The 17,271-nt window shown below is 34.5% G+C and overlaps 2 protein-coding genes across 5 annotated transcripts; one reads left to right on the forward strand and one right to left on the reverse strand.

The window, feature by feature from the left end:
* Positions 10,432–13,597, forward strand: LOC107643165 (probable gluconokinase). Of its 2 annotated transcripts, none has more exons than XM_016346743.2 (4): positions 10,432–10,582; positions 10,678–10,720; positions 11,951–12,030; positions 13,098–13,597. In XM_016346743.2, exons 1-4 carry the CDS (start codon positions 10,528–10,530, stop codon positions 13,535–13,537), a joined length of 618 nt encoding a protein of 205 aa, XP_016202229.1. In that variant the 5' UTR covers positions 10,432–10,527; the 3' UTR covers positions 13,538–13,597. The 2 variants fall into 2 exon arrangements, with proteins under 2 accessions (XP_016202229.1, XP_016202230.1); XM_016346744.2 differs by having other exon boundaries at positions 11,956–12,030.
* Positions 14,109–17,271, reverse strand: LOC107643166. Of its 3 annotated transcripts, XM_016346745.2 has the most exons (4): positions 17,164–17,271; positions 16,798–16,942; positions 15,429–15,643; positions 14,109–14,592 (listed from the first exon to the last, which is right to left on the reverse strand). In XM_016346745.2, the coding sequence occupies exons 3-4, from the start codon at positions 15,606–15,608 to the stop codon at positions 14,419–14,421; spliced, it is 354 nt and encodes a 117-aa protein (XP_016202231.1). In that variant the 5' UTR covers positions 15,609–15,643; positions 16,798–16,942; positions 17,164–17,271; the 3' UTR covers positions 14,109–14,418. The 3 variants fall into 3 exon arrangements, with proteins under 3 accessions (XP_016202231.1, XP_020978894.1, XP_020978893.1); XM_021123235.1 differs by lacking the exon at positions 16,798–16,942; XM_021123234.1 differs by lacking the exons at positions 16,798–16,942; positions 17,164–17,271 and adding an exon at positions 16,587–16,747.

Genomic DNA, 17,271 nt, shown 5'->3' on the forward strand with positions numbered 1-17,271 from the left:
TCTTCTCTATTTTCACTGTGTTTTCGTCTGATTATTCTCTCTTTCTCTTCAGATTTTCTCTTCAAATTTTTGATTTCGTTGTGTTCTCCTCTGATTTTATTCTCTTTCTTTTCAGATTTCGATCTACAATTTACGTTGAATCGAATAGTGTATTATTCTTATCAAAACAATGAATGATTCAAGTTCAAATCAATTGAATGAGAGCATTTGGATTATTCTTCTAAATCAAATCAAGTGGACGAGGTTTAATGATCACATTTTTTCGGTTCATTTGTTATTACACAATGGTCTCGTTATGATAATATTTCGGTTCATTGTTCAACAATTTTGATTTGAATGGAATGAAATGCAATTGAATAAAGTAATAATGAATAATTTCATCCTTCTTTGCTAAAATAAGTGTTGTTTATGAATTTCACTTTGGATAGAATGCAGGAGTTTCTGAATTTGAATAATGTACATTTTTCGGTTCATTTGTTATTACACAATGATCTTGTTATTATAATATTTCGGTTCACTCTTCAACAATTTTAAATTAAATAAAATGGAACGTAATTAAATAAAGTGATAATGAATAATTTCATCTTTTTCGCTAAAACCAGTGTTGTTTATGAATTTAAATTTCGATAAAATAGAGGAGTTTCTGAAGTCATATAATGCGCAATTTTTGGTTCATTTGTTATAATATTTCATTTCATTTTACAATCCAGGTGTGTTGTCAATGAATAATTTATCCCAAAGATTGGGATGACTTTCAAGACACTTGAAGAAGCTAGAAAGTTCTACAAAGATTATCCCAAACTTGTTGATTTTTCTACGAAAATAAGGAACACCACTCGGAAGGGAGATGAAATTAAGAATCAATTAATTACATGTAGTAGAGAGGGGAAATAGAAATTCAAGATATCTCTAACTCTGAAGACAAATTCCTCAGTTGGAATAAACTGTCCAGTCATGATTTATGTACATTTGGATCATTTCTAAAGTTGCTCTGAATCATTCACATCTTTGTTGTCTAGATCGAACAGAGATGCTTAAACAACACAAAGAACTAAGCATGTTTGTGCATCGTACCATTGAAAACAACGAAAAAGTCAAAATAAGACTGAGTAAAACATATCAATCGTTTGTAGCAGTAGTGGGTGATCATCGTGAACTAAGTTTTATTGAAAAAGATGTGAGAAATTACATTTCAAAAGAAGTACGGAATGTTTCTGAACAAGATGATGCCAAAGAATTTGGGAAGTACTTATTAAGAATGAAAGAGAAGAATCAAAATTTTTTTTAGCTTAACCTTGAAGTTGATCATTCTATCAAAAATGCATTTTGGACTGATGCAAGAAGCAGGGTTGCGTATGAGTATTTTGGAGATGTTGTTTCATTTAATACGGCTTACAACACAAACAGGTAATTTTTTTCATTCTGATTTTGGTTCATTGTGATATACTATTCGGTTCATATGCATAACTAGTTTTGGTTCATAACGGATTTTTCTTCTGTGTCCATTGCAAGTACAATTTGATTTTTGGTTCTTTTGTCGGTGTGAATCACCACAGTCAGTCGACACTTCTTGGATATGCTTTGATGAAAAATGAGGATATTCAGTCATTCAAATGGTTATTTGAAAGTTGACTTCGTTGCATGGGAGGAAAAGCGTCAAAAAGAATTTTTACCGATCAACGTGCATCGATGCAAAGGACTATTGAGACCTGTATGCCAACAACAATTCACCGGTGGTATATTTGGCATCTCATGAAGAAGATCCCAAGTAAATTAAATGGCTACAAGCGACATGAAGAAATCAAACAAGAAATGGGTTATGTTGTTTGGAACTCGTTTACAAAAGATGCATTTGACAGAAATTAGAATAATTTTCTCCTGAAGTCTGGTGTTGGAGGCAATAAGTAGCTTTCAGGTAATCGTAGTTTCATTCGAATTAATTGATGTTATTTTTTCGGTTCAAACAGGTATAACTTTCAGTTCATTTTCTTGTCTGATTTTTGAATTGTGTCCCATTTTGCAGAGCTATTTGAAGATCGTCATTTATGGATTCCAATTTATCTCGATTATTACTTTTGGGTTAGGATGAGAAGCACATAAAGGAGCGAGAGCATGCATACTTTTTTTTAACAAGTTTATTACACGCAATAGCTCCTTGATTCAATTTGTGAAGCAATATGATAATTGCCTAGGAAGCAGAGAGTAAAGAGAGAGAATTTAATGTTGCAAATTTTCATACTATGATATCGTGTGCAACAAAATCACCAATAGAGGCTCAATTTTAGCACGTATATACTCACGAGAAGTTCAGGAAATTTCAAACACAATTTGGAGAAAAGGTGAATTGCATTATAAGATCAACGAAGTGAAACTAAACCAAATGAACCTCACTTAAACTAATAAATGAACCGAAATTATAAATACTTATCAGCATTATCAAGTGAACCTCAATTAATTCACAAATAAACCGAAATTATTTCAGATTTGAACAAGCAGTTAAAAAGACTTAATCAATAAAAACAGAATATATATTTATAACAATAAAATAATTATTTCTGAATCTTACTCATCTTCGGATTCAGTTTTTGTTTTTGAATCCATCTCAACAATCTTCCTTTTATTGCTTTGTTTCTTCGCCACTCTTTATGGTTGTTTTCGTTTCTTTGTTGGTGTTTTCTGCATTTCTTCTTCTTCTCTGCAATACATACAAATAATTTTGTTAAAATAACAATATAAAACTTTAAATAAATAGATAATTTCTGATAAGTGATGGTGAGAAGTATACCTATTCAGAAACATTTTCTTCTTCCGAAGACGAATGCAGGATGACAAGTTTGTTTTTATCTTTCTTCTTTTTTTCCTTTATTTTCCCTTCTTTTCTTCTTTTTCTCCTTCCCTCAATTCTATTCTTTTCCAAAGTCCCTAAAACAGAAGCTTATTTAGTTAGCACAAAAATTTAGAAGCATCTGAACCGAAATTTTAAGAAAAATAATTTTTTTGGTTACCATTTTATATTTTGCCTCAAAGGCAATCCGGTCGCCCAGTTTCCTGCGTGTCCAGTACGCCACCCATGGTGGCCCAGGAGCATCATCTACTTCTGCATTAGAGAACTTCGTTTCAAAAAAATATATTATTATTAATACAAACACGCAGCCATCAATTGAAAGTTTTTCTCCTGCTTTCTGGGCTTTGATCCTTTTAAGTAGGAAGTTGAACACATGATAGGCCCAATTCCAATCTCGGACTGTCTCCACATGAAGGACAGGTTGCTTATGAATTGGGGAGACTGTGGTTATTGTTGTCGGCAACAAAAAGCATTTATGGACGAAGACAATGAACGTCCTCTTGAATTTCATCAAGTTTTTCTCGCCTTCAACACTCATATCTGTCACAGATTTTGTTAAAGACGTCAAAGTAGCACCTTTGAAACTGTCAATAATCTTCTTCTGCTGTTCATTTAGTTTGTTGTACTCAACTTTTTCAGGAAAATTATTCCCTACAATAGCACCAGCACCAAAATATTTTAATATAAACAAATCAGTTCAGAAAAGACTCAATCATCAAAAAAAATATATCGAATTTATTTCTGTTATCCAAATGAACCTCAATTAAACAAGAAATGAACTAAAATTAGTTAAGGAATAAAAAATTTGTTAATACCTATCAGCAGCGTTAAGTAAACCTCAATTAACACACAAATGAACCGAAATTAGTTCAGATTTGGACATGCTTTCAAAAAGTCTCAATCATCAACAAAACACATCAAATTTATTTTATGTATCCAAATGAACCTCAAATAAAGTAAGGAATGAACCAACATTAACTAAAGAATAAAAAACTTTGTTAATACTTACCACCAGCAAAATGGGCAATACATATATTAATTATAATCGCAAATTAAGTAATTTCATATTAAATGACTTATATAACAGTGATCTCATTTATTATCATAAATGTTGAATTAAATAAGTCATTATTACTTTTGATTTAGATAAATGAAATTGAAACCATATATACTATTTTATTTGAGTTTTAGGGTTTAATGAGTGTCATACTTAAATACAAATAATGACTTCAGAATTTTGGTCTCCAACACATCAAACTCATCTCCGTGGCTCTTTTTCCACAATGGAATTGTGATTCAGCCCTATCAGAGATACAGAAGATTTTGGTTGACGAAGATTAAAGAACCACAAGAGCCAAGTTCTCTGATCTCAATCATGCTCTCGAATGAAGGGACGCTTCTGCAGTCTCAGTTATATTTCTTAATGATTTAACATGGATGATCTTGAGGTTGAGAAATTCTAAAATTTTCAGATAAAATAGAATTTTTGTTCAATCAAATGATGATAAATAATTTTATTGAATTAAATTATATTAATGTGATCATTGGATGATAAAGAATGCTAGAAAAATAAATAAATAATATTTTAAGAGTATAGAAATATTAAATTGTCATTTCAATTTACTTTTTTAATCAACGATAATAATTCCGGGCCGAGCTTACGCCTTCGCTGTTGTACAAGTCGGGATCCTGGATATATTGAGAGTCTGTGAGACATGAGCTCGGGGTCTATCCCTGGCATGTCGGAAGCTTTCCAGGCGAAGAGGTCAGAATTATCTCTTAAGAGCTCTGTCAACCTTTGCTTTAGGTTTTCTTCTAGGTTGGATCCTATGTTTAGGGGTGGCAAGCGGGGAAGCCCGCCCCGCCCCGCCTAGTGAGGCGGTCCCAGACCCCAATTTTCCAACCCGGCCCGCCTTTTTTGGCGGGTTACGCGGGCCGGCCCGGTGGGTTTAGGCCCGTTTGCCACCCCTACCTATGTTGGTATTTTTTCCTTCCTCTTCGCCGACCTGTATTTCTTCAGTTTTTTCTCCTGGTTGTGGCCGTAGCTCTTCTCTGGCTCTCGTGCCGCCGAGCTCAATGGTATGGACTTTTTTGCCTTTTCCTCTTAGGTTCAGGCTTTCATTGTAGCATTTTCTTGCCAATTTCTGGTCTTCCCGTACCGTTGCTATCCCCGCATATGTCGGGAATTTCATGCAAAGATGAGGGGTAGACACCACTGCTCCGAGTCGATTTAGGGTAGCTCTGCCAATTAAGGCATTATATGCTGATCTCACGTCGATGACTATAAAATCTATGCTCAGAGTTTTGGATTTTTCCCCTTTTCCAAAGGTCGTGTGGAGGGGTAGAAATCTCAGTGGTTTTATTGGCGTGTCGCCTAGTCCATACAAGGTATCAAGGTAGGCTCTTAGCTCCTTTTCGTCCAGCCCTAACTTGTCGAACGCGGGCTTGAAAAGGATGTCCGTTGAGCTTCCTTGGTCTACTAGAGTTCTGTGAAGATGGACATTGGCTAGGATCATGGTTATCACCACTGGATCATCGTGTCTAGGGATTACTCCTTGCCCATCCTCCTTTGTAAATGAGATAGTAGGAAGGTCGGGTGATTCGCTCCCGACCTGATAGACTCGCTTGAGGTGTCTTTCGCGGGATGACTTGGTGAGTCCCCCTCCTGCAAAGCCTCCCGAGATCATGTGTATGTGTCTCTCGGGGGTTTGCGGAGGTGGGTCTCTTCTGTCTCCATCATCTCACTTCCTTTTTTCATGATAGTCCGACCTTTCCATGAGATATCTATCAAGTCGGCCTTCTCTGGCCAGCTTTTCTATCTCATTTTTTAGGTCGTAGCAATCATTTGTTGAGTGACCATACAGTTTATGGTACTCACAGTAATCGCTGTGGCTTCCTCCCTTTTTTATTTTTGATGGGCCTGGGAGGCGGCAATCTTTCAGTATTGCAGATTTCTCTGTATACATCCACTATGAAAACTTTTAGAGGAGTATAAGAGTGATATTTTCTTGATCTGTCGAGACCGGCCTCTTCTTTTTTCTTGGGCTCCCTTTCTCTCTCCTTTATCGCGTGGGGGTGCCCAAGTTGCCAACTCGGCTCTCGTAGTTTGGCATTCTCCTCCATGTTGATGTACTTTTCTGCTCTTTCTTGTACATCACTCAAGGAGGCGGGGTGCCTTTTTGATATGGATTGTGAGAATGGACCTTCTCTAAGTCCATTTACTAGTCCCATGATGACTGCCTCAGTGGGCAGGTCTTGAATTTTCAAGCACGCTTTGTTGAACCTTTCCATGTAGTCTCGTAGAGGTTCTCCGACCTCCTGTTTTACTCCCAGGAGGCTCGGTGCGTGCTTTACTTTATCCTTTTGGATGGAGAACCTCATCAAGAACTTTCTCGAGAGGTCCTCAAAGCTGGTAACTAACCTTGGAGGGAGGCTGTCGAACCACTTCATCGCTGCTTTTGACAGGGTGGTCGGGAAAGCTTTGCAGCGAGTTGCATCAGAGGCATCAGCCAGATACATCCGACTTTTGAAATTGCTCAAATGATGCTTTGGGTCCGTGGTTCCGTCATAGAGGTTCATATCAGAGCTTTTGAAGTTTCTTGGAACTTTTGCCCTCATTATGTCCTCACTGAATGGATCATTTCCTCCCGAGGGTGACTCTTCACGGTCGCCACGGGAGTTCTGACTTCTAAGAGAATATTCTAGCTTTAAGAGTTTTTCTTCTAACTCTTTTCATCTCTCTATCTCTTCCCTGAGATTTTGGTCCGCCTCTCGTTGTCGCTCTAACTCCTGTTCCAGCTGTTCCAAACGACCTTGGTAGCCATGGACCAACCCCATTAGCTCGGCTGCATGGGGTGGCCCTTTCGTCCCTGATTCGCGTCCCTCTGAGGAGTTTACCTTCGGATTTTTTAACCTGGAGGTGCCTTCTCTTTATTGGTCATTGGCTCCTTGGTGAAGAGTTAGGTCCACGTCGTTGTTTCCGGTATCTAGGTTTTCTTGTTCGGAATTAGACGCTGTATGACCATCTTCGGGTGAATTGTCCGCCATCACTGATTGATCTCTCAGATCCCTAGCAACGGCGCTAATGTTACGATGGGTAACCGGAGATTAATGGGATGGACACGTTAGGTTGGCCCAATCGTCTAAAGAGGGAAGCCTTCGAAGGGAATCACGTTCCTGGGCCTCCGTCCGACTTGTGGATATGAGTGAATGTGGGGTGGTACCTGCAAAGACACTCTGATGCTTAAGTCAGCAAGGGAATAAGCAGGTCTAGAGAGTATTGGGACTTAAAGATACCTGAGGGATGTCAGGGTATTTATAGTGGTGAACCAATAACCACCGTTGAAGTAGTTCCACCTTTTAAGGTGGATAACCGTCCCTTTATCTTAGGGAAGTTGGGATATGGCTTCTGGAAGTGGGTCGAGAGGTTCTAGGGGCAGTTACTCATTTGAATGAATGTTTATCTACCAGCCCATCTTCGTCTCCGACTTCTTTAGAGCAGGTCGTGTCAAGAACCGACTTCTACGGGGGGAGGTCGGTGTAGGGCGATGCTCAATCCTTTGGGTTGGGCCTTTCGTTTGGACCTGGGCCATAGCGTTGAGTCAGGTATGAACAAATATATTCAATTAATTAAATTTTTACAAAAAAATTATATACCTAAAATTATTTCATTTCTTCAAAAATCTTTTGAACATACAATGGTTGAATGAAAGGTTGATTATTGAGAATTAAATATAATATTTTTAAATTCATATTTTCAATAAAAAGATGTACTTAATTCTATCCATCCTAAATAATTATATATTCACTATTACTTATCCATCTAAATAATTCTAACATTTATAGAATATTATTTTTAGATACAAAAAATTTAAAATATATTTATTCTATTTCAAAAATCAATATTCATATTTAACTTAGAAAATTAAAGCATAATTTTTAATTTTTTATTTTGTGATTAATTAACATTTTTTATATTTTTTGGTTAAGTCTTCTGTATTTTATGATTGATAAATTTTCTTTACAAAACACAAATTTGTGATGAATTATTACAATCATAATTAATAATAAAATCAAGAAAAAATTATAAAAAAATCAAATAAAAGATAAAAAATAGAGTAAAAATTTATTTAAAACTAAAAATTTTTTAATTGTGTTAGAAATTCTAAAAATTTGTATCTTATTTATTTAGAAAAGAAAATAATAAAAGCATTAATAATAATAAAGAAAAAAATGAAGCTCGTATTAAAGAATGTTAGAAAAGAAATAATAAAGTTATATTAATAATAATAATGTTGAGAAATGATGTTGCTGCTTTAGGCTTCTAACCTCCGCCTTTGGCCATCGTTTTTTTTTACTTTTTTATTTAAATTATCAAGTCATAAAAAAATAAAGAATAATTCAAGAAAACGAAAACAGCAAGATCAACAGTAACTATAAAAATCAAAATACATAGGAAAAAATAAACTATTATATGATAAAATTAACATGGGTATATTTCATCATTAAATAAACAAAATTAACGCAAAATAAAATTACACGTAAAGAGAAAAAAAAAAGAAAAAAGAGTTAAAATATCCAAAGTGATAAAAAAGATTATTTTTACAATTTTATTCTGTCATGTTTATATATATAAAAGACTATAAAACAATGAACTTCTAACTAAATTAAATTGTATTTATTATTATTAGAAAGGGTAAGAGAGAGCAGTAGAAAAAAAGTTTGTGTGTATTCAAGTTGTATAGAATGATACAATATAGAAGGGTATTTATAGGTACTAAGAGAATTGAAATAATAAAGACCTAAGGCTACGTTTGTTTTTAGAGACAGGACAGAACATGACACTAAAACGGAGACAATAGGACGGAGACACTAAAAATTATCTTTTGTGTATTGTGTTTGGATACGATGGACAAGACACTAATGTAATGTCTAGTATTATGTTTGGATACACATGGACAAGACTAAAATATTATATGAAATGACTAAAATATCCATGTGATTCCAAATTTTCTACATCAATACAAATTAATTTAATAAAAAATGAGAGTACATAGGAGTACAGACGGAACTTGAAAAAAATATTTGAAGAGGCAAAAAATTTTAATAAAAAAATATATTAGTATTTATATTAAGAAAAAAGTATCTCTGAACAACGCAATAGGAAAAATAAGAAGGGGTAATAGTGGAAAAAAAGGAAAACAAAATTTATAAAATTGTCCGTGTTCACTCTTCCAAATCCCGTGTCCATCATTGTCCTTCATGAAAGAGTGAACACAAAAGTATAAAAAACTGTCTCGGAGACAATATGTCCACTGTCCATGTCTCTGCTTCCAAACACTTTTTAAACAAGTGTTGTCCATGTCTCCGTGTCCTGCCCCCGAAAACAAACGCTACCTAATATCTTATAATAAATATTCAGATATGTTAATTGATCTAATTGATTCTAATTATATTCTAACATCCCTCAAACTCAAGTGACAACTTGAGTTTAAAACTTATTTGAAACAACTAAATAAAAAAATGCATAAACTGATAGAACGTATGCAAATGGAACTGCATGAAGAAAGCGCAGACAGAACTATCGGAAGGAAGCGCAGACGGAACTGAGAGAAGGAAGCGCAGACGGAACTTCCACAAGGAAACGCAGACGGATCTGCCACAAGGAAACGCAGACGGAACTTCCACAAGGAAATACAGATGGAATTGCTGGAAAGAAGCGCAGACGAAACTGGTGGAAGAGAATGCAGACAGAACTGCCACAAGAGTGGCTAACTACCGAAGAACTGCTGAAAAGATGGAGAACTGCCGCGAAACTGCTGAAAAGTGACAAAATGCGAAGAGATGACAAACTATCAGAAGGTGACGAAAAATATATGGTTTCTCCATGAGAATAAATAAGTAGTGGATGAGCTAATCGGTGAGGTAAGAAAAGCATCAAAGCATTGACAAAAGAGAAAAAAAAATGGCACAGAAGAAAAGTATGAAAAGTACGGTGATTTCACCAGAAGAAAATCAATTTATCCTCCTCAAGGAGGATACCATGGCTCTGATACCATATTAGAAAGGGGAGAGAGCAATAAAAAAAATGTTTGTGAATATTCAAGTTGTGTAGAATGATACAATATAGAAGGGTATTTATAGGTGATAAGAGAATTGAAATAATAAAGACGTAATATCTTATAATAAATATTCAGATATGTTGAATAATGCTAATTGATCTTAATTATACTCAAACAATTATATTTAATTAATTGATATACATAATATACATAATATTATTAAATTGTGTGATACTTAAATATCTAATCAAATCAATTAGTTGATATAATTAATTTATCGTAATGAATTGTATTTAATAAATTAAAAAAAAATAAATCAAGAAACACTCTCAGAAAATATGTTACGTCAACTTTATCATTAAGTACAAAAATTCGATTTTTATACAACAGAATAGATAGATATGTAGCTAGGACTTAAGAGCTTAACCTCAATTGCTTTGTTGGAGCTGAGTCACGTGATAGCTGCAACATTTAATGTTCAGTTTTCTATCATTATTACTTCATTTGGCTCATTATTTTTATCCTTATGCGATGAGTTCTTGTCAAGTCCCGCTCCCCCTATTCTTCTAGAAGTCAATATATATAAATATATATCGTTCTTGATTCTCGACTTGATTTTTCATGCCTTCATCAGACAGAGAGGTACCTACATTAGATATGGCTCCAAAGAAAAAAGGTGAATCAATTGGTTCATTTTGTATATAAGAATTCAATTTCCATGTGAAAGTATAGATGTTAATCTTTGCTTATATATATCATGTGATTTGGCAGGTGAAGTTATCGTAATCATGGGTGTCAGCGGTGCCGGAAAAACGTAAGTCCATCCATCCAATAACCAAAGCCTCTATTGTCTCCTATTAAAAAAAAATTGATTTCAGAATTAAGATAAAGTAAGGATAAGTGTACTTAGTTTGTATTGTATCTTAAATTAACCCACACATATATCGTCATTGAATTTTTGGTTGCCCCATCCACTCCAACCAAAACTTGGCCGGGAGTTACTCAAAATTGTTTACGAGTACGATACATAGTCAGTTACACAAAATTGGACATTTTGTGTTATTATAGAATGAAACGTTGGCTTAGATATGAAAATGAAAGGCTTAGAAACAACATTAAGGATACGAATGGTACTAGAAGTCTCTGGTACGGGTTGTGAGATAGATCGGAGACTTGCGACTCAGAGCGGTCGCCGAATTATCTGAAAGGCACTCTGATGTTTAAGTCATAATGGATTTAAGAGGTATAAAGTGTGAACTAAATGACGTACGTTAGGGGGCCTCGGGCTCCCTTTTATATAGCTAGTGGAAATTATCTCATCTTATCTTATTTAACTAAGATAAGAGAGGCATTTGAATTCAAATATTGGTTAAAAGATGTGGAGACCAGTTCGGACCTTCTAGAGAAAGGAGGTGGGGCCAACCCCGGATATCCGAGTCGGAGGCCGTTCTGGTGCGGGACCCGAGAGTCGGGGGTAACATGAATGAAGAGCATGAAACTAATTAGAAGTGATTGACATGCAGTGGAACGTAGCTTGATCCACATATGATGATTTCATAAACTCTTTGTTCTTTAGCTACTAGCAAGGGTCTAATTGTAAAATATTCAAGTAATATGTTTTAGATTCAAATTTTCCTTTGTGTTGATGTACTCAAACATTAGCCATTTGTCCTAAATTCTAAACCATAAACCCGCAACCACAGCTATCAAAATACAGTGGTTGAGTATAAATGGCTCTACATTTCTTAACCGAGTGTCAAGTTCGATCCTCACCTGCCGGTAAAAAAAAACAAAATAAAATAAAAGAACACCTGATATCTCTATAGAAAAGAAGGGATACAAGAAGTCCACTATAATAATTCTAGAATATGGCTCTGCTAATTGCTAGTCTGCTGAACAATTTCTCTGGATTAACGCCTTGATAATGATATGTTGGATAGTTCTATCTTTATTCTAGTTAAATTTTTGAGCTGATGAATGAAACTGATTGGTTAACTATTTTCTTTTCAAAAACTTATCAATCAATTGAAAATCTACTCAACAGCACAGTAGGACAGATGCTGGGAAAAGAGATGAAATATAAGTATCTTGATGCTGATGATTTTCATTCTGAATCAAACAAAGGTGGGTATATGAGCATACATGCACAATTGTACAAATGCAATGCATCTTTGGGTGATATTATCCTGAAATAAAGAACTTGTTTCTATCTGTCTTGTTTCTTTTGTTATTTGTTTATGTTGTTCTTTTACTTTTTTAGGTTTTGTTATTTTAATAACTCAAAAGTTGTCTAACAATTTTTATGGAGTATAATAAAAATGTAGGATACATACATTCTCTCTTTGCTAAAGTTTCCTTGTGAAACATAGCAGAGCTTTCACTGCATTGATAGTAACAAAAATTTCATTTAGAAGTTACAAAGTTCTTTTACTCTCAAAAATTCCTCCTTGAAAAGTCAAACCTTTTTAGGGTGTGTTTGGGAAACTCGTTGGAAGGGAAGAAGTACGTTTAGACTTCTTGAAAGCTTCAACTTTTGGTTTGGCAAAATTTTTTTCCATGAACGCAGAAGTGATTCTGCTGCCAAAACCAACGTTTACAAGAAGCAACTATTTTTAGCTTCTGCGTTTTCCTAACGAGCTTTTTAGCCATGATACTAACCATTTATTTATCTTTTACCAACTTTATCCTTCATGTATGTTATTATATTATTTATAAAATTCTTGTTATTTCTATTTATATGAGCTATATTTTTTTATTATTTATTTTTTTTTTATTTTTTTCAACTGTTTGTTTGATATTATACACTTTTATAATTGTGATTTTTGTGTATTATGTTTGTTATTATTTTTTTGAGTTTATTTTAGTAATTTTTTATCTAAAAGTGATTTTGAATGGTATAAGCCAAACAACATTTATTTTACTATAATCAATTTTGATACAAAAATTACCAAACATAAATCACTTTAACACAAACTTACTTTTTATCAAAATCAAGTTTGCAAAATCAATTTTATACAAACTCCCGTTTACAAACTGTAATCCAAACACACACTTAGAAGTTCAATTCCTTTTAAGCTAAAATTACAAATTATTTACATAGTTACCAACTATATAGACAGCTTTTAGCAATGTTGAAATAACATTTCTATTAATTTTTCTCTCCCCTATTTTATTTTTTCTAAATATTGCAGAAAAGATGGGCAAGGGAATCCCACTCACTGATGAAGACAGGATGCCATGGCTTGAATCACTAAGAGATGCCACAAAAGAACACATAGTTAACGGAAATGGTGTGATTCTTGGGTGTTCTGCATTGAAGAAGCAATATAGAGAAACATTAAGATCAAGTGACCCTGATTACAAATTGGGAAGTTATGAAACAAGTGCTGTTAGCTTTGTACTGTTGGAAGCTCCTGCTGAGGTGCTAAGTGTTCGATTAAATAAAAGAGCTGCAGAAGGGACACATTACATGCCGGAATCTCTTTTGCAATCTCAGTTGGATTTGCTTAAGATTGATGAATCTGAGGGAATACTTAGGGTTGATGCCACTTTAAGTCCTCAATCCATTGTCAAAACCATTATTATAAGCATTTTCCAATTTCAGGACTCTTTTCATTCATCACAATGTTGAAACTAGAAGTTATCTATAATAATAAATAATACTAATGATTAAATCAGGTTTCATCATTAAGTATTATTCAAACAAAAGAAGGATATGAATTATCTTAGGATTGTTTCATTTGAATTGGCTAGTGAATCATATAATGAAGCCTAATTTTTCCGGATGGTTAACATATTTTAAAATATGATGCAATCATTTCCTATCATCATTCATAAATTAATGCAACTCCCAGAACAACAAGAGTTAAATCAATAAGAGAGAATTTGCTACATGAACAAATAACTAAACTATAAAAAACAAAATCCTCTACATTAATAATGCATATAAAATAAATATCAATTTATGTTAGAACTGACAAGATACTCCACCATTCGGACACAAATTCTTAATCTTAATTTAATTTAGAATAGAGCAAATACTCCTACTATCTGATAAAAATTCTTGTTGCATATTTTAAAAACATGCTGCTCCACTATAAAATCAAGTGGAAAGTAATATAATTATTTAAATTATGTTCAATTCTATGTTAAGATTAAGAAAACATAAGCTACATATTTTTAATGCAGAAGTCGTAACAATTGTCCGGATAACAATAAAAACTTTGTATTTAACTCGGCAAAGTTGTCCTTAATGTAACTGAAACCATATATTTTCACTACAAAAAGTACCAACTCATCAGTGTGAAACTGTAATACTAAAAATTTACAGATGAAAAAATATGGACCAACCAATGACTTTCCAAATTGAGCAATGAATAATGAACAAATAAACCACAACTTGACATGGAATTGCATGTTAGTCTCTTAGCTGGACTAACCCTCTCTTTTGGAGGTGAGGAGTGAAAAACGTACTTTTTTCCCATTCTGGTCTGCTAAGCAGAGCATCAAGCATCATTTCTTTGCCTTGGAGAATCTAAGGCATCGGTACTTTTCGCCGCTCACTGTAATTTCAAGAGCTCCATCTTGGTTATCTTGATTTGAGGCAGTTCCCATTAAGACACTTTTTTCTTTCTCAAGGTTGTCTCTTTCCATCTTCAGCCTTGCCTCTTGACGCGCAATCTCTGCCTGAAACAAAAAAGTAACGGTGTAAATTTTTTGTAAACCAGCAGTATCATAAAAGAAAATATTGTTATAATGCCAAAAAGTTTCTTCAGTCAATTTCCATCTTTTTATCCCCATCAAAATGCTGGTAACTCACAAAATGCCCCAGATCATTACAGAACAATGAAAAGTGGTACCTTTGAATGTGTAAAACATGATATCAAAAAAAAATATTAGATAAGGGTTCTCCTAACTGTATGTGTCTCAAAAGTATAATGTCCTAGTCTAAGGAGAACTAATTTTGCAGAAAGTTGCAGCAGCTAAGCATCTTATAAATCAACCATGAAGCCACTGTTTCAGTGATACTTGCCAACTTTAACTGATTAGTCAAATAATTTGCTCTGATAGTGCCTAGTACCTAAAAGCCACATTACTTTGTCTCTATGGTTTCAGGAAAGTTCATTAAAATTTCACTTATATCAAATCTTCAATACCATCAACTTTAAATTAAACTGCCACATCTCACTTTGTCAAGCGTTCATCTAGACATCAGAATTGGAATTCATACAATCATTTCTTGGTCAATGGTCATGCGTGACTACAGGATAAAGGGATACTTACTGATATCCAAATTCAAAGCATTCATCTAAACAAAAATCAGGTTATCCATCAAATGATTGGATAATCATCAAAAGTCAATTGACACTAGCATTGCTAGATTGCTACTGCTTTCTCCTTTCTCTAATTTCTTTAACATTTTAAATATATCCATATGATCATACAAGGATATATGATTAATCATGAGATTGATTTGTAGCAAAACCCACTACAAACATTATAAATTTTAGAGAAATGGATACCTCACGACGAGAAAGTTCAGCCTTCCATGCAGCTTCACGCTCCGCTACTTCACGCTCACGCTCTTCAATATAACTTTGCATCTCTCTCTCCTTCATGATCCTATCTTGAATATCAGCATCTAATGCTTCTTTCAACTCTTGAACAAACTTATCTACCACAGCCTTTATACGAAGAGACATCCTTGGCTCTAAGTTCTTGTGTTAAAATTCCAAACCTTGAAACACACCAAAAAAGTCTCATATATTCTAGTACTCAGTTTGAGAATGGAATACCCTATAGAACTACAATCAACTTTGGATTTATGCTTGACAAGCACATAAAAATCTGTTTGGGAAGAATTTTCATTCTTTTAAACTTCATACTGATGCATCAATTAAAAACATAACTATCCAAAAGCATTTATTTATTACATTTAGTTTTGAGTGAGCAGCAGCAATATTATATGTTTTTAAAATTTGCTATTCTCAAAGTTACTTGTTTTTTTGAAAACTAAGGCAACTTCTCAATCTGGGAATATTACTGCATGAAACTGGCAACTGCCCTAATCATCCTTGTCAGTATCCCTAATCCCTGACCCAAGAAGGCCCCTTATAAGTTATATTTTATCAAGTACATAACAGAGTAAAGTTTCCTTTGAGGTGATATGGGTGAATTGATACATATAAATGTTCCAAACCAAGAAAATGAATCAAAATGTTGAGGCTCCTAATCAGAAGATAAGTTTCTTGGTATCTATGTCATCTGCACCGATATTCAAATCAATTAATACCAATATTATTATTATTGTTGTTGTTGCTATTATTATTATTATTATTATTCAGCTCAAAGTGGTAATAAATTGGTGAATCAAATCAAATCAAGTGATCATATAAAAAAGAAGCAGAATGGAAGCATTTAATCAAATATGATGACACATTATGGAGCAGACTCTAACCGTTAACCCATAATTAATTAATTAGTTTCAACTCACACACACAAATCATCATCTTCACTTCATCAAGTCTAGGTTCAGCTCTACCATTTCATTGCAAAGATCAGCACAATTCTGGTAATCCAAAACCCTAAAACTAAGTTCAACAACAGCTTCTTTACTTATCCTTTTAATACCGAAAAAAAAAAGCAAAATGTACGTGAAGAGAGAGACGGAGAGTACAGACCAAGGGAACCGCCACCTCCGGTTACCGCAGCCGCGCTTGTCGTTCACGGAGCCACAGCCGATTTCTTCACCTGGGCACGCGCCCTTTATCCCTTTATGCTTTGAGTTAATTAGTTAGAAGACATATGATAAGAAAATTTGCCCTCCTGAACATGTATCAATATATGAGAATAATGACAAGTCACGGGAAGAGAGAGACGGAGAGTACAGACCAAAGGAACCGCCACCTCCGGTTACCGCAGCCGCGCTTGTCGTTCACGGAGCCACAGCCGATTTCTTCACCTGGGCACGCGCCCTTTATCCCTTTATGCTTTGAGTTAATTAGTTAGAAGACATATGATAAGAAAATTTGCCCTCCTGAACATGTATCAATATATGAGAATAATGACAAGTCATATATTTTGATTTACATAGTTTTATTCAACACTAGCAGAATAATTTATTTAAGCGATTGAAATCATTGAACCAAATTAAAACAGCAGGGACTCAGGAACGAGGCCAAAGGACTTAGGAACGAGGACAAGGACAAACAAGGGTTAGGGACAAACAAAGACCAGAGGCGAGGATGAGGAACTTACCGTCGACGACGCTGAAGAAGCAAGCAGATATGTCATTCGGCGAAGACAAGAGGCAGGCCAACGGCTATTTTTGTGTGACAACTCAGCGACATTCGTGAGATGTAGAAG

Source organism: Arachis ipaensis, chromosome B05 (assembly GCF_000816755.2).
Source record: "Arachis ipaensis cultivar K30076 chromosome B05, Araip1.1, whole genome shotgun sequence".
Taxonomy (NCBI): domain Eukaryota; kingdom Viridiplantae; phylum Streptophyta; class Magnoliopsida; order Fabales; family Fabaceae; genus Arachis; species Arachis ipaensis.

Bases quoted from the DNA above. Each gene is read 5' to 3' on its own strand.
- LOC107643166 (XM_021123235.1), bottom strand. From the start codon at position 15,608: ATGTCTCTTCGTATAAAGGCTGTGGTAGATAAGTTTGTTCAAGAGTTG. The intron at 14,593-15,428 runs GTATCCATTTCT...TTTTTGTTTCAG, and splicing joins CTGAACTTTCTCGTCGTGAG to GCAGAGATTGCGCGTCAAGA.
- LOC107643165 (XM_016346743.2), top strand. From the start codon at position 10,528: ATGCCTTCATCAGACAGAGAGGTACCTACATTAGATATGGCTCCAAAG. The intron at 10,583-10,677 runs GTGAATCAATTG...GTGATTTGGCAG, and splicing joins TATGGCTCCAAAGAAAAAAG to GTGAAGTTATCGTAATCATG. The intron at 10,721-11,950 runs GTAAGTCCATCC...TCTACTCAACAG, and splicing joins GTCAGCGGTGCCGGAAAAAC to CACAGTAGGACAGATGCTGG.